At 45.5% G+C, this 22,771-nt stretch overlaps 1 protein-coding gene across 1 annotated transcript; it reads right to left on the bottom strand.

Moving 5' to 3' along the window:
- Positions 1 to 592: 592 nt before the first annotated feature.
- PDCD2L (programmed cell death 2 like) lies at positions 593 to 21,810 on the bottom strand. The gene is made up of 7 exons (XM_033225655.1): positions 21,228 to 21,810; positions 20,951 to 21,117; positions 20,776 to 20,836; positions 15,496 to 15,869; positions 13,639 to 13,749; positions 5,212 to 5,360; positions 593 to 771 (listed from the first exon to the last, which is right to left on the bottom strand). The coding sequence occupies exons 1-7, from the start codon at positions 21,333 to 21,335 to the stop codon at positions 641 to 643; spliced, it is 1,101 nt and encodes a 366-aa protein (XP_033081546.1). The 5' UTR covers positions 21,336 to 21,810; the 3' UTR covers positions 593 to 640.
- Positions 21,811 to 22,771: the final 961 nt, after the last annotated feature.

Below are 22,771 nucleotides of genomic sequence, written 5' to 3'. Positions count from 1 at the left end.
GAGTGTTTTTATACTGCTGTTACGGGGCTGAAGAAGGGAAGGGGTTGATCATGTTAAAAATAAAGAAAAGGGAGACTGGAAGGCAGCTGGATAAAGGGACAGTCTCCAGAACGGAGTAAAGACCCCTTCCTGGGATGCAGCAGGAGGAGAAGGTGGGAGTGGGTGAGGGCGGGGACCTGGGCTGATGAACATGGGCAGGTCTAAACAGCCAAGGTCACAGAGCAAGAACCTCCAGCAGCTAGAGCAGATTCAGTGGCTTGATCAGGTGCCAAAAACAGCATAGGGAGCACTGGAGTGCAGGTGTCAGAGGTGTAAACAAGAGGCAGACCACTGCTCTTGGCTCTTTCGCTGCTCTCCCTCCCCGCTAGAATGCCCACCAGGATGGCTGTGCAGGCAACACCAGCCCTCTGGACTAGAGAGAAGCCACCTTCCTAGCTGCCACTGTGACAGCTGGCCCTGGACCCTGGAAGGGCAGACCAAACCACAGTCAGGAGGTCCTGGCCCAGCCCAGGCACCAGCACCCAAAGGCAAAAAGCAACTCAGAAAAACAGAGATTAATAACTTGTGAGTTAAAATAAGGTATATACACACAATTTGAACATAAAAATTGTTTTAATTTATATTAATAAAAGGAAGTGCTCTACTTAAACAATAATTCATCTGGGTCTTCTTGTATAATACAAAATTCTTCCATGGGGGTCTGATGATTTGGGGGCCAGCAACTCTTCTCACATGTGTAAACTAGAATTGTTCCAAATTCCACAGAAAGACCTGAAAAATACAATGTATTCAGGCTTCCAGCAAAAAGAGTTATGAGACTGATGTTACTAAAAGGAGTGATTTTACCTTACAAGCTGAAAAAATAATTAGGTAAAGCAAAAACACTGCTTACTGCTTTCAGCTATAACAGAATCACAGTCTATCCTATAATAAGTGAATATTGATAACAAAAAGCAGAATTAATTTAAAGTGGAAGGAAAATGTACTTTAAAAATAAAAATTTCAACAAGTCTTCATTACAACTGTCTAGCTATCTGATGTTGAAAATCTATATTAAAATATATCACAGAGCCTTTGGCTAGGTATGGTGGCTCATGCCTGAGTTCCCCGCACTTTGGGAGGCCGACGGGGAAGGACAGCTTGAGCCCAGCCTAGGCAACATAGTGAGACACCTGTCTCTACAAAAAAAAAAAAAAAGTTAAAGAAAAAAAAAAATCTCTCTCTCTCTCTCTCATATAGCCTGGTTGACATAGTGAGACTTTACTAAAAAAAAAAATTCACTGGGTGTAATGGTGCACACCTGTAGTCCCAGCTACTTAGGAGACTAAGGCAGGAGGATCACTTGAGCCCAGGAGATAAAGGCTGCAATGAGCTATGATTGCACCACCATACTCTGGCCTGGGTGACAGAGCGAGACCCTGTCTTAAAAAAATAAATAAATAAAATAAAATAAAAATAAAAGAGAAATATATATATCATAGAACACACTAGTGCCAAGAAAGGATAAGGATTCAGGAAAAAAAAAAAAACCCTAAGAGTTTATAGAAAATTATGCCATAAAAAAAGGATACCAAGAAAACATAAGCAATAAGAACTCCTGATGATATTAGAACAGAAAAGCAGGAGTCAAAAGGATGACTTAGGCAATGATTTGCAGCAGCAAAGGAGAAATACATTGTTTAAAAATGTATGCATTGGCTGGGCACAGCACATTGGCTCATGCCTATAATCCCAGCACACTGGGAGGCTGAGGCAGGAGAATTGCTTGAACCTGGGAGGTGGAGGTTGCAGAGAGGAGAGATGGTGCCACTGGGCAATGGAGCAAGACTCTGTCTCAAAAAACAAAAGAAAAAAAAATGAAAAAATGGCAGAGTTTAACTGGTATATGACCTTCCTCTAGGAGCATGTGACTAGTAAGGGAAAAGTGCCTCAAGTGAGCATGTCTACAACTCCAGTAAACATACTGCGCATGCGGCCTCTCCCAAGGGCTGGCGGACCACTATGCATGTGGACAGCCCATCCCAAGGGAAGAAACAAGAGAAGTAACACAAGACCCAGGAAGTATAAAACCCCAAGTCAAAGATCAAAAATGGACACTTCAATCTCTCAGGTTGCCTGCTTGGCCCCCTCTTCCAACTGTATTTACTTCCTTTCGTTGCTACTCTAAAACTTTTTAATAAGTTTTCACTCCTGCTCTAAAATTTGCTTTGGTCTCTCCTCTGTCTTATGTGACTCGGTCAAATTCTTTCTTCTAAGGAGGCAAGAACTGAGGTTACTACAGACCCCTACAGATTCGCCACTGCTAACAGTATTGTGGCAAAAATGTTAGTTACAAAGGGGGGAAAATCAGACCACCCTTATACCTCTACAAAGCTACATTCCATGCAAAAGACATTTCTATATAAGTGAAAAATCTCAGAGACTAGAATGCCCATAAGCCCTTCCAGAAAAATATATTTCCCAGTGAGACTGAACCACCAGATGACAGGAGGCACCAGGGCAATGGCTGGCAGGGCTTTCACTGTCAGAAGACAACACAAAGGTCTACAAGGTTCTGAAAAGAGAAAGTGGGATTTAAAAATTTTATACATGGGTTGTCCCTCAAATATGAAGCCACATTACCATGCACAATCTGAAGCAAGGCACTTCTGAGCCCTCCTAAAAGCTATTACTTGAGAAAATCCAGCTACTGAAAAAAGAATCAAAATAAAATAGGAATAAAAAAACTCATTGTAAGAGTGGTGATGAACACGGAATCCATTTACACATAGAATTAAGGCTATCCAAACAGCTGTGATAATTATGATACTGGCTGGGCGCGGTGGCTCATGCCTGTAATCCCAGCACTTTGGAAGGTCAAGGTGGACAGATCACTTGAGGTCAGGAATTCGAGACCAGCCAACATGGCAAAACCCAGTCTCTATTAAAAATACAAAACTAGGCCGGGCGCGGTGGCTCAAGCCTGTAATCCTAGCACTTTGGGAGGCCGAGACGGGCAGATCACTTGAGGTCAGGAGATCGAGACCATCCTGGCTAACACGGTGAAACCCCGTCTCTACTAAAAACTACAAAAAACTAGCCGGGCGAGGTGGCGGCGCCTGTAGTCCCAGCTACCTGGGAGGCTGAGGCAGGAGAATGGCGTGAACCCGGGAGGCGGAGCTTGCAGTGAGCTGAGATCTGGCCACTGCACTCCAGCCTGGGTGACAGAGCCAGACTCGGTCTCAAAAAAAAAAACAAAAAAAAAAAACAAAACTAGCAGGGTGTGGTGGTGGGCGCCTGTAATCCCAGCTACTCGGGAGGCTGAGGCAGGAGAATCGCTTGAACCTGGGAGGCAGAGGTTGCAGTGAGCCGAGACAGTGCCACTACACTCCAGCCTGGCTGCAGATTGAGGCTCCGTCTCAAAAAAAAAAAAAAAAGATACTGGGTCAAGGCGTGGTGGCTCATGCCTATAATCCAAGCACTTTGGGATGCCGAGGCAGGTCAGGAGTTTGAGACCAGCCTGGTCGACAAAGTTCTACGAAAAGTACAAAAAATTAGCTGGGTGTGGTGGTGGGCACCTTTAATCCCAGCTCTTCATGAGGCTGAGGCAGGAGAATCACTTGAACCTGGGAGGCAGAGGTTGCAGTGAGCTGAGATTGCGCCACTGCACTCCAACCTGGGCGAAACTCCGTCTCAAAAAAAAAAAAAATATTGAAATATTTCAAGGTAGGAATAGGGTATGAATTTCCTTATCTACTATGGTAAGGAGCCAGATGCATACTATCTAAAACTGAAACATAGGAAGAATGTAATTTTCTGTTAACAACAGAAGCACCTTTCAGAAACTTGGGCCTCTTGGGTAAAGAACCTATTACCAAAAGTCCAGGCCAGGCACTGTGGCTCACGCCTGTAATCCCAGCACTTTGGGAGGCCAAGACGGGCAAATCACAAGATCAGGAGATCGAGACCATCCTGGCTAACACCGTGGAACCCTGTCTCTACTAAAAATACAAAAAAAAAAAAAAAAAATTAGCCGGGCATGGTGGTGGGCACCTGTAGTCCCAGCTCCTAGGGAGGCTAAGGCAGGAGAATGGCGTGAACCCAGTGGGCGGAGCTTGTGGTGAGTGGAGATCATGCCACTGCACTCCAGCCTGGGCAACAGAGCGAGACTCCATCTCAAAAAAAAAAAAAAAAATTCCAGTAACTGCTTCACTTATACTTAACATTCCTTCTGTTAATTTGTACAAAAATTTATTCTAAGACTTTTAATTACCATGTTAGTGAATTTCCCTATTTTAGGAAAATTATTTTTGTCTAGCCATCCATACATTCATCTAACTTGCTGTTTGTCTTTATGTCAAAAATTAGTATTGGAATAATGGTTATTAACATTGATAATAGTTGTAATTTCTGGCCAAGCATGGTTCATGCTTGTAATCACTTTGGGAGGTCAAGGCAGGAGGATCGCTTGAGTCTAGAGTTTGAGACCAGCCTGGGCAACATGGCGAAACCCTGTCTCTACAAAAAATGCAAATTCCAGCCTGGCCAACACAGTGAAACCCCATCACTACTAAAAATACAAAAACTAGACGGGCATGGTGGCGGACACCTGTAATCCCGGCTACTGGGGAGGCTGAGGGAGGGGAATTGCTAGACCCCGGGAAGTAGAGACTGCAGTGAGCCGAGAACGTACCACTGCCCTCCAGCCCAGGCGACAGGAGAGAGACTCTGTCTCAAAAAATAAATGAATCAATAAATATATATATAAAAAAAAAGACTGGCTGGATTACAAATTTCTTTCTTTTTCTGTTTTCTGAGACAGAGTCTCGCTCTGTCACCAGGCTGGAGTGCGTTGGCGCGATCTTGGCTCACTGCAACCTCCACCTCCTGGGTTCAAGCGATTCCCCACCTCAACCTCCCAAGCAGCTGGACTACAGGCACGTGCCACCATGCCCAGCTAATTTTTTATATTAGAGTAGAGACAGGGTTTCACCACACTGGCCAGGAAGGCCTTGATCTCCTGACCTCGTGATCCGCCCACCTGGGCCTCCCAAAGTGCTGGGATTACAGGCATGAGCCACCACACCTGGCCTAAATTTCTTAAAATAATTTTTTAATTCCCAAATTTTCTATAATTTGCTTACGATATTTTATAAGTAAACAAAAGGTTTTTCATTTATTTAAAAATAATGCCAGAAATCCACAAACTCAAATTAATAAAGGGCTTCTCACCTAAATTAGCACTCTTGAGCATGCTGACCAGTGCTGGCATAAGCTGAAACTCAAATATCCTTCGGCCTCCACACTGGCTGCAGGCTGGAAGCTCAGTGACTTCTGATGTAGGGCAGGTCAGAAAGAGTGGCTCTCCACTCCAGGAATACCTAGGACAAGGAAACAAAGAACCCCAAATTAGAGCCACACAAGTCACATTCTAGCATCTAAGGCCGTGCTTTGCAACTTTTCTTTGTTTCTTGCAGAAATCCTCCAAAGGCCCAAAAACCTAGCACCAAGGCTATAAAGCATAGCAAGATATCTGGAAATCTTGCAGTGTTCGATTCGAAGTCTCAAAGGCACTAAAGTCAATGTTCAATTGAATCTAGGTAAAGCTGCGACGAAGTTCAGACCCAGCTCCACTGCAGATTAAATGGAATCAGCCCTCCACACTACTGGCCTTACAGAGGAAGGGGCATGCCTTAGAGCAGAAGTCCCCAACCCCCAGGCCATGGACCCCCAGGTCATGGACCAGTACTGGTCGGTAGTCTATTAGAAATAGGGCCATGCAGCAGGAGGTGAGCAACAGGCAAGCGAGCATTACCACCTGATCTCCACCTCCTGTCCTATCAGCAGCATGAGATTCTCATAGGAGCGCAAACCCTATTGTGAACTGCACATGCGAGGGATCTAGGTTGCGTGCTCCTTATGAGAACCTAATGCCTGATGATCTGAGGTGAACAGTTTCATCCCACAACCATGCCCCACGCCCCCCACCTCAGTCTGTGAAAAAATTGCCTTCCACAAACCAGTCCCTGGTGCCAAAAAGGTCAGGGACCACTGCCTTAGAAGGAAGAAATATTCACTTCCGTTTTTGGGTTTTGTTTTGTTTTTTTTTTTAGATAGAGCCTTTTTCTGTTGCCCAGGCTAGAGTGCAGTGGCACAATCACAGCTCACTGCAGCCTTGACCCCCTGGGCTCAAGCAATCCTCTGACCTCAGCCTCCTGAGTAGCTGGGAACAGATGCGCATCACCATACCCAGCTAGTTTTTTAAAAAAATTTTTGTAGAGACAGGGTCTTGCTATACTGCCTAGGCTGGTCTCAAACTCCTGGCCTCAAGTGATCCTCCCACCTCAGCCTCCCAAAGTGCTATGATTACAAATGTGAGCCACCATATCCAGCTCACTTCAATACTACTGTTCTTCGATATATAATTTCTGGTAATCATTTTAAAAGTTACTAAACATGCAAAGAAGCAGGAAAATTTAACCCATAAAGAAAGTTAAGGCAAGGAGACCCATGGACAAGATGATAAATTTACCAGACAAAAACTTTAAAATACCAATAATAAATACGTAAAAAAAAAAAAAAAAACCCCAGCGGAAAAAGGTAGACCAGGTGCAGTGGCTCACACCTGTAATTCCAGCACTTTGGGAGGCTGAGGCAGGTGAATCACCTGAGGAGAGGAGTTCGAGATCAGCCTGGCCAACATGGTGAAACCCCATCTCTACGAAAACTACAAAAATTAGCCAGGCACAGTGGCAGGTGCCTGTAAACCCAGCTGTGGGGGAGGCTGAGGCTGAGGCTGAGGCTGCAGAATCACTTAAACCTGGAAGGCAGAGGTTGCAGTGAGCTGAGATTGCTCCACTGCAATCCAGCCTGGATGACACAGCGAGACTCCTTCTCAAATAATAATAATAATAATAATAATACAAAAATTAGCCAGACATAGTGGTGCACGCCTGTGGTCCCAGCTACTTTGGAGGGTGTGGCAGAAGGATCAGTTGAGCTCAGGAGTCTGAGGCTGCAGTGAGCCATGACTGCACCACTGCACTCCAGCCTACGCAACAGAACAAGACTCAATCTCTAAATAAACAAAACAAAAAAACAAAAAAAGCAACATAAAGAGTTAAAAATAAAAGACAAAAAAGGAACAAAATAGCAAACTAAAAATACTCAAGTCACTGACAAGCAGGTTCAATAAAAGGAATACAGAAACAAAAACAAAAAACCCCACCAAATGCAAAGCCAGGTGTGGTGACAAATGCCTATAACCCTAGCAATTTGGGAGGCTGAGGTGAGGGAATTGCTTGAGTCCAGGAGTTCAAGACCAGCCTAGACGACATAGTGAGATGCCCATCTCTTTAAAACAAAAGGAAAGAAAAAAGAAATGGAGGAAGAAACAATAACAGAATAAAATTAACCCAACATGGCAGGGTGCGGTGGCTCATGCCTGTGATCCTAGCATTTTGTGAGGCAGGCGGGTCACCTGAGGTCAAAAGTTTGAGACCAGCCTGGCCAACACGGCAAAACCTGTCTCTACTAAAAATACAAAAGAATTAGCCAGGCATGGTGGTGTGCACCAGTAATCCCAGCTACTCAGGAGGCTGAGGCAGGAGAATTGCTGAACCTGGGAGGCAGAGGTTGCAGTGAGCCGAGATTGTGCCACTGCACTCCAGCCTGGGCAACAGAGCAAGACTCTGTCTCAAAATAAATAAATAAATAAATAAATAAATAACCCAACAATACCAACGATTAAAGATATTGCATATTCCGTGTTAAAAAAAAAACCATAACTGTTAAGTTGAACTTGATCAAAATTTAAAGCCATCTGTCAGAATCTGTTTGAGTGCTAAAAAAATTAAATTGAAAAAGGACTTGTACTCTTGACCATATGAAGAATTCCTAAACTCAGTAACACAAACACAAACAATACGGCAAGAGATTTGAATGACTCTTTATCCAAGATGATATACAGAGATGGAAAACAAGCACTTGAAATGATGCTCAACATCATTTGCCATTTGAGGAAATGCAAATTAAAGCCACAATAAAATGCCACTACACACCTTCTTAAATGGCTAAAATTAAAAACTGAACATCCCAAACATTAGCAAAGATATACAGGGAGTAGAGTTCTTAAAAAACAGCTAGTGGGAACAGAAATGGCATAACCACTTTGGAAAATGGTTTGGCCTGTTTCTTAACAAGTTAAACATGCATATACCACATAATACAATCATTCTATTCCTAGGTATCTACTCCCACAAAATCAAAACATGTCTTACAAAGAGATGTAAACAAATGTTCATAGCAGCTTTATTTATAATAGCCAAACACTGGAAATAACCCAAATATCCATCAACTGGTAAATGTATAGTGGCATATCCATACAATGGAATATGACACAGTGGTCAAAAGGAATGAACTATTGATACATGCAATAAGAATGAATCTTGAAGTATGCTAAGTGAATAAAACCGACCAAAAAAAAAAGTATATCCCGTGTGACCTTATATACTTTCACAGGAAATGCACTAAGGTGTGACAGAAAGATGACCAGTGGTTGCCTGGGGATTGGGGGAGCAGCACCGGACAGGGTTGGCAAGAACTTGCGAAGGAGCATGAGGAAACTTCTGGCAGGGAGGAATATGTTTACTGTCTTGACTGTTGTGATTTCAGGAGTGTATACAGATGTCAACTTATCTAAGTGCACACTGTAAAAATATAGGCAGTCTGTTGTATGTCAATTGTACCTCAGTAAAGCTGCTGAAAAATAAATGTAAACAGACACACTTCACTATAGAAGATACATAGATGCCAAATGAGCACATGGGAAGATGCTCAACATCATTTGTTATTAGGAAAATGCAAATTCAAACCACAAGGAAATACCACCACCATCTACTAGAATGGCTACAATGTAAAAGATTGACAATATTTTTAAAACCACCACCAGGCTAGGTTTCTCAATGCCAACCATTCCTATACTCCCCGTATTTCAGTATTTGCATATTTAGTTCTTATTTCATTAAGGAAAAATTCCCAATTTTATCTTTGAATATTGTTTCTGATCCATCCATTAGGTTCTCTATTTTGGAGACCAATTCTCCTCATAGTAAATACAATTATGAACCCTTGCTCAGTACTTTGATCTTTAGCCAAGTCTATTATGTTCCCTAATTTTTTTTTTTTTTTTTTTAAGACAGAGCCTCACTCTGTCACCCAGGCTGCAGTGCAATGGCGCAGTCTCTGTCTGCTGCAAACTCCGCCTTCTGGGTTCAAGCAATTCTCCTGCCTCCGCCTCCCGAGTAGCTGGGACTACAGGCGCCCGCCACCACGCCCAGCTAGTTTTTCTATTTTTAGTAGAGATGGAGTTTCACCATATTGGCCAGGCTGGTCTGGAATTCCTGACCTTGTGATCCGCCTGCCTTGGCCTCCCAAAGTGCTGGGATTACAGGTGTGAGCCACCACGCCCGGCCTATGTTCCTTATATTCTATATGTATTAGATATGTAATGTCATGGGGCTTAGTTTCTTTAGCAATTCAATATCCGATTCATACATAGTTACTTTATTTTCGCACCGTTGAGCTCTTGTTTTATGGAATCTATTGTCTTATGAATAGACATACATTCATTCTTATACATTTTGAAGCATCTGCTGGGACTGATGTGCTCCTTGGATTATATTTTATTTTATTTTTTGAGACAGAGTCTCACTCTGTCGCCCAGGCTTGAGTGCAGCGGCACTATCTCAGCTCACTGCAACCTCCACCTCCCAGGTTCAAGCGATTCTCCTGCCTTAGCCTCCTGAGTAGCTGGGACTATAGGCGCCCACCACCATGCCCAGCTAATTTTTGTATTTTTAGTAGAGACAGGGTTTCACCAGGTTGGCTAGAATAGTCTCGATCTACTGACCTCATGATCCACCTGCCTTGGCCTCCCAAAGTGTTGGGATTACCGGTGTGAGCCACCGAGCCCAGCTGGATATTTTCTAGCAGACTTGGTTCTTGAGCTTTTTGTATGTTCTCTTCATTTCCTTAACTATTCTTGCCACAGTATGATTACCTGGGTGGCATGCTATTTTTCATCTAGCTCATGCCTAAAGGGTGCAACTCAGTTTAGACCATCTATTTGCTCTGAAATGTCCGCAGAGGTTCTCATTGATTTCCTGTCCATCTCATATGAGGCCCGTTTTCCCCTCTCTAGGAGTACTGCCCATTTCCTCTGCATTTCTGTAGGTAGTAAAACAGGGAACTGGGGTGAGGAGATAGTTCTTCTGGGACTGGATGCAATCTTCATTAGAATACCTGGACTTTGCTTTTTCCTCTGAGACAGTGTAAAATACTGTATGTTGAGAAAGATCCCACTCTAGTGGAGGCGAAATTGCCCTTAACTTTCCAATCATTGCTCTGACTCATCATGGAACAAAGGAATGTTGCTTCTGAGAGGCAATCCCCAATTCCTACACCACCTCCCCACCACACCCAGTTCTTCAGCCAACATGGTGGAGGAGGTCCACCATCCTCCACATTAGGACATGCAAATTCTCCTGTGTGCTTCCTTCCAGACATTATTAACTGAAAATTCTTAGGTCAGGTGCGGTGGCTCATGCCTGTCATCCCAGCACTTTGGGAGGCTGAGGTGGGTGGATCACCAGAGGTCAGGAGTTTGAGACCATACTGGCCAACACGGTGAAATCTCATCTCTACTAAAAATACAAAAATTAGCCAGGCATGGTGGCACATGCCTGTAGTCCCAGCTACTCAAGAGGCTGAGACAGCAGAACTGCTTGAACCCAGAAGATGGAGGTTGCAGTGAGCTGAGATCGTACCACTGCACTCCAGCCTGGGGGACAGAAACAGATTCCGTTTCCAAAAAAAGAAAATTCTTTGTGGACTCATCAGTGTATTTTAGGCAGGTGAGAGAAAAGGCCTGTGGGATTAGAACTTGCACTTAACCATGCCAGAAATTTCTGTACCTTTCTCTGCAAAGACTAAATTAGTTACATAAGTGAATAAATATATGTGAAACACTCAAGAACTCTATTAGACATTTACTGATATTATATCCTGGGCTATCACTTTGAGTTTTATAGTACTAAGCCCTTTTCCTTTTTTCAATGCTAATAAAACGGAATTTCTTTTTAAATATTTATTGTTTTATTTGGGCTAATTTTTAGCTTTTAGATTCACTATGGTATGTATCAGAGAAAAAGGCCATTTGAGCTAATTCTGCCCACTTTGTCTGGACCTGTTTTTACTATTTTTATAAACTATACCTGCTATTTTTATAAACCATACCTGCTGGGCATGTCATTTCCTCTGAGGCCTTCCTGATAGCCTACCTAAAATAGCTCTATTTTTTCCTCATTTATCACTTATGGAAATCATACAGGTTTTTTTTTTTTTTTTGAGATGGAGTCTCGCTCTGTTGCCCAGGCTGGAGTGCAGTGGCGCAATCTCGGCTCACTGCAAGCTCCGCCTCCTGGGTTCATGCCATTCTCCTGCCTCAGCCTCCTGAGTAGCTGGGACTACAGGCGCCCACCACCTCGCCCGCCTAATTTTTTTTTGTATTTTTAGTAGAGACGGGGTTTCAGCATGTTAGCCAGGATGGTCTCGATCTCCTCACCGCATGATCCACCCTCCTCGGCTTCCCAAAGTGTTGGAATTACAGGCATGAGCCACCACACCCGGCCCATACACGTTTGTTTTTAATCTCCCACACTAGAAAATAAAATATATTGGACCAGGGGCAGGACAGTGGCTCAAACCTGTAATCCCAGCACTTTGGAAGGCTGAGTCGGGCAGATCATTTGAAGTCAGGAGTTCAATACCAGCCTGACCAACATGGTGAAACTCCATCTCTACTAAAAATACAAAAAGTAGTCGGGTGTGGCGGCTGTAATCCTATACTCAGGAGGCTAAGGCAGGAGACTCTTTTAAACCCAGGAGGCAGAGGTTGCAGTGAGCCAGGATCACACCACTGCACTCCAGCCTAGGTGGCAGAGCGAGACTCTGTCCCAGAAAAATAAAAATAAATTAAAAAATAAAAATAAATATATGAGCCGGGGTTGTGGCTGATGCCGGTAATCCCAGCACTTTGGAAGGCCATGGCAGGAGGATCACTTGAGGCCAGGAGTTTGAGAGCACACTGAGCAACATGATCAGATCCCATCTCTACAAAATACATTTTTAAAAAAATTAGCCACACATGGTGGCACACACCTGTAGTTCTAGATACTTAGGAGGATCGCTTGAGCCCAAGAGGTAATGGGTACAGTGACAATGCTCACGCCACTGCACTCCAGGGTGGGCAACAGACTGAGACCCTCTCTCTAAAAAAAAAAAAAAAAATTAATAATAATAATAGTCCAGGCCGGGCGTGGTGGCTCAAGCCTGTAATCCCAGCACTTTGGGAGGCCGAGGCGGGTGGATCACGAGGTCAGGAGATCGAGACCCTCCTGGCTAACACGGTGAAACCCCGTCTCTACTAAAAATACAAAAAACTAGCCGGGTGCGGTGGCGGGCGCCTGTAGTCCCAGCTACTCGGAGGCTGAGACGGGAGAATGGCGGGAACCCGGGAGGCAGAGATTGCAGTGAGCCGAGATCGCGCCACTGCACTCCAGCCTGGGTGACAGAGCGAGACTCCGTCTCAAAAAAAAAAAAAAAAAAAAATAATAATAATAATAATAATAATAGTCCAGGCACAGTGGCTCATGCCTGTAATCCTAGAACAAACTCGGAGAGGCCAAAGCAGGTGGATGGCTTGAGCCCAGAAGTTTGGAACCAACCTGGCCAACATGGTGAAATACCATTTTAAAAAAAATACACAAAAATTAGCTGGGCGTGGTAGCATGGGCCTGTAGTCCCAGCTACTTGGGAGGCTGAGGTGGGAAGATCGTTTGAGCCCGGGAGGGTGCACTGAGCTATGATTGATCACACCACTGCACTCAAGCCTGAGCAACAGAGCAAGACCCTGTCAAAAAACAACAACAAAAAAATTAAAGCCAGGTGTGGTGGCTCACACTTGTATCTCAGAACTTTGGGAGGCCGAGGCGGGCAGAATACATGAGGCCAGCAGTTTGAGACCACTCTGGCAATGTGGTGAAACCCCGTCTCTACTAAAAATACAAAAAAAAAAAAAAATTAGCCGGGCATGGTGGCGGGCACCTATAATCCCAGCTACTCAGGAGGCTGAGGCAGGAGAATTGCTTAAACCCGAGAGGTGGAGGTTGCAGTGAGCCAAGATCATGCCACTGCACTCCAGCGTGGGCGACAGAGCGTGACTCTCTCTCAAAGGAAAAAAAAAAATTAAATTAATAATAATAATAATAAAGGCTATGAGAACATGGACTCTGTCTGTGCCATTTCCTGCTATATCTGCAGCACCTACAAATAGCAGCACCTGGCATGCAGAATAGACTCCATAAGTATTTGTTAGAGAAATGAGTGCGCTTTACCTTACTGAATCCTTCTACACAACTGAATCCTCCTACACATCCTATAACATAGGTATTAGGTCCTATAAAGCAGGTATTAGGTTCTCTCTTGATTTGGGGAATACTGTAGGTTTTGCTTTTCTCATATTTTCCTGTGTTTTCCAAACGAACATGTATTACCTTTATAATCAAGGAAAACAATAAAATGAACTGTGCCTTTTTTTACCTCAAAATCTGCTCCTGACAACCAGCAATTCGCTTCATGAATTTGTAAAACGTCTGATCTCCACTTTTAATTACGGTTTTCTCATATTTTTCATCACCATCGTTAGAAAGGCTAAAAACAGAAGCAGAAAACACTTGTGAATGTCTATATCCAGAAAATTACAGCATTTGCAAGAGGAAACAAGATAATTTTCTTTTAAAAAAATTTATCGGGCCGGGCGCAGTGGCTCAAGCCTGTAATCCCAGCACTTTGGGAGGCCGAGACGGGCGGATCACGAGGTCAGGAGATTGAGACCATCCTGGCTAACACGGTGAAACTCCGTCTCTACTAAAAAATACAAAAAACTAGCCGGGCGACGTGGCGGGCGCCTGTAGTCCCAGCTACTCGGGAGACTGAGGCAGGAGAATGGCGTAAAACCCGGGAGGCGGAGCTTGCAGTGAGCTGAGATCCGGCCACTGCACTCCAGCCTAGGCGGCAGAGCAAGACTCCGTCTCAAAAAAAAAAAAATTATCAGGCCAGGTGCGGTGGCTAACGCCTGTAATCCCAGCACTTTGGGAGGCCAAGGCAGGCAGATCACAAGGTCAGGAGATCGAGACCATCCTGGCCAACATGGTGGAAACCCATCTCTACTAAAAAACACAAAAAACTGGCTGGGTGTGGTGGCGCACGCCTGTAGTCCCAGCTACTCAGGAGGCTGAGGCAGAGGAAATCGCTTGAACCCGGAAGTGGAGGTTGCAGTAATCCAAGATTGCGACACTGCACTCCAGCCTGGTGACAGAGTGAGATTCCATATCAAAAAAAAAAAAAAAAAAAAAAAAAACAGTCATACCTGTAATCCCAGCACTTTGGGAGGCCAAGGTGAGTGGATCACCTGAGGTCAGGAGTTCGAAACCAGCCTGGCCAACATCTTGAAACCCTATCTCTGATAAAAATACAAAAAATTAGCCGGGCGTGGTTGCAGGTGCCTGTGATCCCAGCTACTTGGAAAGCTGAGGCAGGAGAATCACTTGAACTCGGGAGGTGGAGGTTGCAGTGAGCCGAGACCATGCCATTGTACTCTAGCCTGGGCAACAACAGTGAAACTCCAAAAAAAAAAAAATTTTAATTGGTCAGACATGGTGGCGTGCACGCGTACTCCCAGCTATTTGGGAAGCTAAGATAGACTGCCTGAACCCAGGAGTTCAAGGCTACGTGAGCTGTGATCACAGCAATTAACTCCAGCGTGGGTGACAGAGTGAGACCCTGTCTCTCTCAATCAATCAATAAGCAAAAATGATCATTCTTACTTCTTTAGAGAGCTTTGGTTTATAAAGCCTTTCAAGATCTACTCTCTCGTTTGACTCTCAAAATCATGTGATGAAACAGAGAACAGAGATATCACTATCACTCTCACTTTACAGAATTGAGGATCTGAAAGCATCTCCGAGGTCCTGGGCCAGTTCTGGAGACATAGCCAAGAGTCAATAAACAAACGACGTTTTTCTTTTCCTTTTTCCATTTTTTCACCCCAATCTTATTATCCCAGATCAAATGGCAGTTTTCTAACTTGCCTGTCTCTGCTATAAAGACATATTAGAAATATAAAAAAAAGTTAGAGTCAGTGAACGCATCTTCTATAAATACTTGCCATCTCTAACTTCTGTTTGTTCATCTTTGTTCACTTTCTTAACAGGAATTATAAATAGAGCAGGGTTTTCAAGCTAACTCAAGTTGGCTAATATGGAAGTAAAGCGAAAAGGTCCTACATACAAGTTCCGCCTGACAGTTCCCCCAGGTCCTGTGGTGAAACTGAAGGGTAACTCCTGTGGCTGCTTCCCAATCCAGTCACCTCTCAACCTCAGGAGCACACATCCTCACCTTTGGGAAAGCAACTGATCCATGGCAATGCCTTCTCTCTGCTGATAGTCCCTCAGAAGGCTGTGGGCATGATCCAGGTTGACAGAGTCCACGTATTCATCCTCGTCTGCAACACAGATGTAGTAGGGCAGGAATAGCGGCAGCCCAGAAGACAAGGCGGTCTGCTCCCCAGGAGGCACAGGATGGGCAGCATCCAGGACAGCATCCTGCAGGCGGAGGTCTTGGAGCCGAGCAGTCCAGTCTACATCTTTGGCACTGCTGGCATCATTCCCAAAATCCAAGGTAAGCTGTGGCGAAGGCACCTCCTCAGTGTCACTTCCCCAGTCATCAGCACCTTCACACCAGTCCTCAGCTGCAAGGCTGTTTTCCTGTGTCTGGAAAAATATTCAGTGAATGAGGTCCGAGCACATTTGGGAGGTTTATTCTATTACTTCGGTTCCAGCCACCCATCCCTGCGCCTTCCAGAGGGAGCCTTCACACCAGCCCCTTCCCCTCTGGCACACTCCAAACAAACTTTCTAGACTTTATGTACTCAAAAGTATGTTGAAGGAAACTTAAAACACTTGTCTTTCCTTTTCGGGGTGTGGGGAAAAGAAAGAGATCAGCCTGCTACTGTGTCTATATAGAAGGAAGCAGACATAAGAGACTCCATTTTGTTCTGTATTTGAGATGCTGTTAATCTGTGACCCTACCCCCAACCTTGTCCTTGCAAGAGATGTGTGCTGTGGTGACTCAAGGTTTAAAGGATTTTGGACTGTGCAGGATGTGGTTTGTTAAACAAGTGCCTGAAGGCAGCTTGCTGGTTAAAAGTCATCACCATTCTCGGCCGGGCGCGGTGGCTCAAGCCTGTAATCCCAGCACTTTGGGAGGCCGAGACGGGCGAATCACGAGGTCAGGAGATCGAGACCATCCTGGCTAACACGGTGAAACCCCGTCTCTACTAAAAAAATACAAAAAATTAGCCGGGCGAGATGGCGGGCGCCTGTAGTCCCAGCTACTCGGGAGGCTGAGGCGAGAGAATGGCGTCAACCCGGGAGGCGGAGCTTGCAGTGAGCTGAGATCCGGCCACTGCACTCCAGCCTGGGCGACAGAGCGAGACTCCGTCTCAACAAAAAAAAAAAAAAAAAAAAAGTCATCACCATTCTCTTAATCTAAAGTAAGAGAAAAGCGTTTGTCTCCTCCCCGTCCCTGGGCAATGGAACATCTTGGTGTAAAACCAATTGTATGCTCTGTTTACTGAGATAGGAGAAAACCACCTTATGGCAAAAGGTGGGACTTGTAAGGTGGGACTTGGCTGGCGCAATGCTGCTAAAAGGTTTATGGAGATGTTTGCATATGTATATCAAGGCACAGCATTTTTCTTTAAACTTATTCATGTCACAGGGATCTTTGTTCATGTCTTACTGCTGATTTTCTCCCTACAATGATCTATTTGTCCTGCCACTCCCTTATCTTTAAGAATGGTAAAGATGGCCGGGCGCGGTGGCTCAAGCCTGAAGCCTGTAATCCCAGCACTTTGGGAGGCCGAGACGGGCGGATCACGAGGTCAGGAGATCGAGACCATCCTGGCTAACACAGTGAAACCCCGTCTCTACTAAAAATACAAAAAAAAACTAGCCGGGCGAGGTGGCGGGCGCCTGTAGTCCCAGCTACTCGGGAGGCTGAGGCAGGAGAATGGCACAAACCCGGGAGGCGGAGCTTGCAGTGAGCTGAGATCCGGCCACTGCACTCCAGTCTGGGCGACAGAGCGAGACTCCGCCTCAAAAAAAAAAAAAAAAAAAAGAATGATAAAGAGAATTATCAATAAATACTAAGGGAACTCAAGAGACCAGTGCTGCCATAGGTCCTCTGTATGCTGAGCGCCGGTCCCCTGGGCCCTTTTTTTCTTTCTCTATACTTTGTCTCTGTGTCTCATTTCTTTTCTCAAGTCTCTCGTTCCACCTAACAAGAAACGCCCATAGGTGTGGAGGGGCAGGCCACCCCTTCATGGGGCAAGTGTGACAGATACAGTACATGGTTTATTGAACCATCTGTTCCAATATCTTTTTGTTGTGCTTCATGTATTGCAGGAACTAAAAAGAAAGAACTACATTTCCCAGGCTCCTTAGCAGCTAGGGTTTCAGATATGATTAGGTGTCTGCTAATCAGGTCTACTAGAGAGAGACATGAACTTGAGACAGAGTGAAGTAGAAAGACAGACCACGTAGCAAAAGGCAGTCAGAGTGTAGACATAGACAGAACAAGGTTTTAGAGCCAACAGTTCTGTGGTGAAGACAGCGATTAGTTCACCAGATCACACTTAAGCTTCCTGACAGCAGGAGAGGTGGCATAGCAGCTCCTTCAGGGACAGTTCTCAGGTGTGATTCTGGAGGGCATTCGTGGAGCCTCCTCCTTCAGACTATCCACTTACTAAAAACCTGACTCCTGTGTTAAGTCTGTCTCAGCTTAAAAGCCAGGCATGGTTGCACGTGCCTGTAATCCCAGCTACTCGGGAGGCTGAGGCAGGAGAATAGCTTGAATCCAGGAGGTGGAGCTTTCAATGAGCTGAGATCACGCCACTGCACTACAGCCTGGGAGACAGAGTGAGACTCGTCTCAAAAACAAAAACAAACAAACAAAAAAACAGTACTTTTCTAATTATCTGCACTTGAACCCTGACAAATATAGGCACTGTCTTCAACTCTTTATTCGAGTACTGCTAGTTCTACGCCTAGCAAACATCAAGAACTGGGTGCAGGCCGGGCCCAGTGTCTCACGCCTGTAATTCCAGCATTCTGGGAGGCTGAGGTGGGTGGACTGTTTGAGTCCAGGAGTTCAAGACCAGCCTGGGCAACATGACAAAACCCCCTCTCTACAAAAAATAAAAAAGTTAGCTGGGCATGGTGGCACGTGCCTATAATCCCATCTACTCAGGAGGCTGAGGTGGGAGAATGGCTTGAGCCCAAGAGGCAAAGATCATGCCACTGCACTCCAGCCTGGGTGACCCCATCTCAAAAAAAAAAAACCCCATCTCAAAAAAAAAAAAAAAAAAAAAGGAAAAGAAAAAAGAACCGTGTATATATAAAGACACATTTACTGTCAAAGGAGGCTAAATTTTGTTCTGCAGCTACCAACTTGCCTACCTTTTCAATAAATTCAGATTTCATCTTATGAAATGTGTTAAAACATATATATATATCTCATAAAGTATATTTACTATAAAGACATATATGTTATCACATACAACCACATACATGTACATCCCCATATATATTCCCAAACAGGAAAATAAATAAACTGTGTCTCAAGACCTTCAGTGTAAGTTTGAAAAAACTACTATATATACAATGGAATATTCTTCACCCTTAAACAAAAAAAAGAAAGTTCTGTCATTTGTGACAACATGGATAGAACTGGAGAACATTTTGCTAAGTGAAATAAGCAGAGCGAAACGCCATCTCAAAAAAAAAAAAAAAATCTGGAGTGAGCGGGGCATGGTGGCTCATGCCTGTAATCTCAGCACTTTGGGAGGCCGACGCGGGTGGGTCACCTGAGGTCAGGAGTTCAAGACCAGCCTGGCCAACATGGTGAAACCCCGTCTCTACTAAAAATACAAAAATTAGCTAGGCGTGGTGGCAAGTGCCTGTAATCCCAGCTACTCGGGAGGCTGAGGCAGGAGAATCCCTTGAATCCAGGAGGTGGAGGTTGCGGTGAGCCGAGATTATGCCCCTGTACTTCAGCCTGGGCAACAAGAGCGAAATTTGGTCTCAAAAAAAGAAAAAAAAGAAAGAAACCTGGACTGGAAAGAATAATAAGGAGATGATGGTCAAAGAATACAAAACCTCAGTTATTCAGGAGGAATGTGGGTTTTTTTAAGTTCTACTGCACAGCTTGAATATAGTTAATAATATAGTATCGTGGCTGGGCACGGGAGTTCAAGCCTGTAATCCCAACACTTTGGGAGGCCGAGGTGGGTAGATGACGAGGTCAGGAGATGGAGACCATCCTGACTAACATGGTGAAACCCTGTCTCTACTAAAAATTCAAAAAAAAAAAAAAAAAAAAAAACCAATTAGCTGGCCGTGGTGGCGGGCGCCCGTAATCCCAGCTACTTAGGAGGCTGAGGCAGGAGAATTGCTTGAAACCCAGAAGACGGAGCTTGCAGTGAGCAGAGATGGCACCACTGCACTCCAGCCTGGGCAACAGAGCAAGACTCCGTCTCAAAAAAAATAAAAATAAAGTATTTTGTATTTCCAAATTGCTAGAGGAAATTTCAAATGTTCTCACAAGACGTTAAGTATCTGAGGTGATGACTGCATTAACTGGCTTCATTTAATTATTCCACATGATATTCATGAATCATAACCATCACTTTATACCTCATAAATTTATACATTATTATAAACTATCAATTTACAATTTAAAAAAAATGTTGACGACATCCAGGAGGAAGTCTCCATCTCACTCTCTTTTTTTTGGGAGGGGAGAGGGTCTGGCTTTGCCATCCAGGCTGAAGTGCAGTGGCACAAATGTAGGTCACTGCAGCCTCAACCTCCTGGACTCAAGCAATCCTCCTACCTCAGCCGCCTGAGCAGCTGGCACTACAGTTGCGCGGCCATCATGCTCGGCTAATGTTTTTTACTTTTTATAGAGAGGACGTTTTGCTATGTTGCCCAGACTGCTCTCCCAACATTTTTTTTTTATACGGAGTCTGTCATTCAGGCTGGATTGCAGTGGCATGATCTCAGCTCACTGCAATCTCCGCCTCCCGGGTTCAAGCGATTCTCCTGCCTCAACCTCCCTTGTAGCTGGGATTACAGGTGCCTGCCACCATGCCTGGCTAATTTTTTGTTTTTGTTTTTAATAGAGACGGGGTTTCCCCATGTTGGCCAGGCTGGTCTCGAACTTCTCACCTCTGATGATCCGCCGCCTGGGCCTCCCAAAATGCTGGGATTACAGGCGTGAGCCACTGCGCCCGGCCTGGTCTCCAACTTCTGAACTCAAGCAATCCTCCCACCTCAGCCTCTCAAAAAAGGGTGGGATCACAGGCGTAAGCCACCATGTGGGGCCGCCATCTCCTTTTAACAAAGGAGTTAGAAAATAAAAATAAAGTAAAATAGAAGAAAAAAAACCCTCACAAAACCTTAAGAAAATAGCATTCTATGGTTCTGCAGAGAAGCAAAAAACACTCCAATGCACTTCAAAGAACATGGCTTTAAAGTCTGTCCCAAACTATACTCTGGATAACATCCTCAAATGACAAAAAAAAAAAAAAATAACATGACAAATCACAACCTTTACCTGAGCGTCCTGCGCCTCTCTCTCTGGAACCTGCAGGCACTGGGAGCGGAACACCTTCCAGCTTCGGGGTGAAGACAAAGGGCCGTGAGGGCTGCACCCCTACTCCAGCCCGCCGGCCCGCCCCAGCCCGCTGGAAAGGACACCCCAGGAGCAGCTCTGGGACTTCCCCGCCTACCTGCGCGAACCGCCGGTGCTGCAGCCGGGGCAGGCGCACGCGAATACGTGCAGCAGACGGTGAAACGGGGAGCCTTCCAGCGGGCAGTACACCTGCACGACCAGGGCGAGCGGCTGCCCGCAGCGCTGACACACGGGCCTGGGCGCAGCCACGGTAGGCAGAGCATCCTGAGGGGAGAGAGGAAGCGCTCAGACTCCAACTCCCTCCGGGACCTTGCCCACTCTCTCCGCACCCTTCGCCACCACCCATCGACCCCAGCTCCGGCACCCGCCCTCACCGGAATGCCGCCCAGCTTGCTAGCATTCCAGGCGCCCGGCCCTGTGGGGCTGCCGTGCACCGGCGCATCTCGAAGTCCCAGCAGCACCGGCTTCAGAACGGCCGCCATGGCTGCCTGGTGACCGGGTGAAAACGCGAACTACGGCAGCCGAGCGGCGCGCGTGTCCGCGCACGCGCAACGCATACACTGAAATGATAGCCCCACCCCCTTACTAGGATCCGATGCGGAGGCGTGGCTTTAAGGCGCGTGCACTCAGGTCCAAGAGCCACAGAGGCGCCGCTGGCATTATGTGCCCCTTAATATGCTGTAATAGGAAGTACACACCATCTACTAGGAAGTAGTTTTGCCAAAAAGCTAACTTTTTTTTTTTCCTTTTTTTCTTGAGACGAGGACTTGCTATATTGCCCACACTGGTCTTGAACTCCTGGCTCCTGGGTTCAAGTGATCCTCCCGCCTCAGCCTCCCAAAGTGTTGTGATTACAGGTGTGAGCCACCCGGCCCAGGCTCCAAAAAGCCTTCCCGGGAAATAAAAATTTTAGGTGGGATAATGGTATTATCAATCATTAACAAGAAGAACAATGAAGTTTTTAATTTTTTTTTTTTTTTTTTTTTTTTGAGACGGAGTCTCGCTCTGCCGCCCAGGCTGGAGTGCAGTGGCCGGATCTCAGCTCACTGCAAGCTCCGCCTCCCGGGTTCACGCCATTCTCCTGCCTCAGCCTCCCGAGTAGCTGGGACTACAGGCGCCCACCACGTTGCCCGGCTAGTTTTTTTGTATTTTTAGTAGAGACGGGGGTTTCACCATGTTAGCCAGGATGGTCTCGATCTCCTGACCTCGTGATCCGCCCGTCTCGGCCTCCCAAAGTGCTGGGATTACAGGCTTGAGCCACCGCGCCCGGCCGAAGTTTTTAATTTTTAGAGAAACACACCAAAATGCTTATAGATGAAATATCTGGGATTTGCTACTACATAATTAAGGTGGGATATAGATACAGTAAGATTGGCCATGAGTTGACAATTGTTGAAATTTGGTGCCAGGCACATGGAGACTTATTCTCTTTGGGTTTTATATGTTTTGAGATTTTTCGGAGTTTTTATTTTTGTTTTGTTTTTGAGACAGTCTCGCTGGGTCGCTCAGGCTGGAGTGAAGTGGCGCCATCTCACTGCAACCTCTGCCTCCCAGGTTCAAGCGATTCTCCTGCCTCAGCCCCCCGAGTAGCTGGATTAGGATTACAGGTGCCCACCACAATGCCTGGCGCCCAGCTTTTTTTTTTTTTTTTTTTTTTTTTTTTGAGAGGGAGTTTCTCTCTTGTCGCCCAGGCTGGAGTGCAGTGGCATGATCCCAGTTCACCACAACCTCTGCCTCCCAGGTTCAAGCCCTTCTTCTGCCTTAGCCTCCCAAGTAGCTGAGATTACAGGCATGTGCCACCACGCCCGGCTAACTTTGTATTTTTAATAGAGACAGGGTTTCTTCATGTTGGTCAGGCTGCCTTCGAACTCCCAACCTCAGGTGATCCGCCCACCTTGGCCTCCCAAAGTATTAGTAT

This window comes from Trachypithecus francoisi, unplaced genomic scaffold (assembly GCF_009764315.1).
Source record: "Trachypithecus francoisi isolate TF-2019V2 unplaced genomic scaffold, Tfra_2.0 Lachesis_group12, whole genome shotgun sequence".
In the NCBI taxonomy this organism is placed as follows: domain Eukaryota; kingdom Metazoa; phylum Chordata; class Mammalia; order Primates; family Cercopithecidae; genus Trachypithecus; species Trachypithecus francoisi.
Note: the sequence above shows the minus strand (reverse complement) of the source record. Positions and strands in the feature narration are given on the sequence as shown.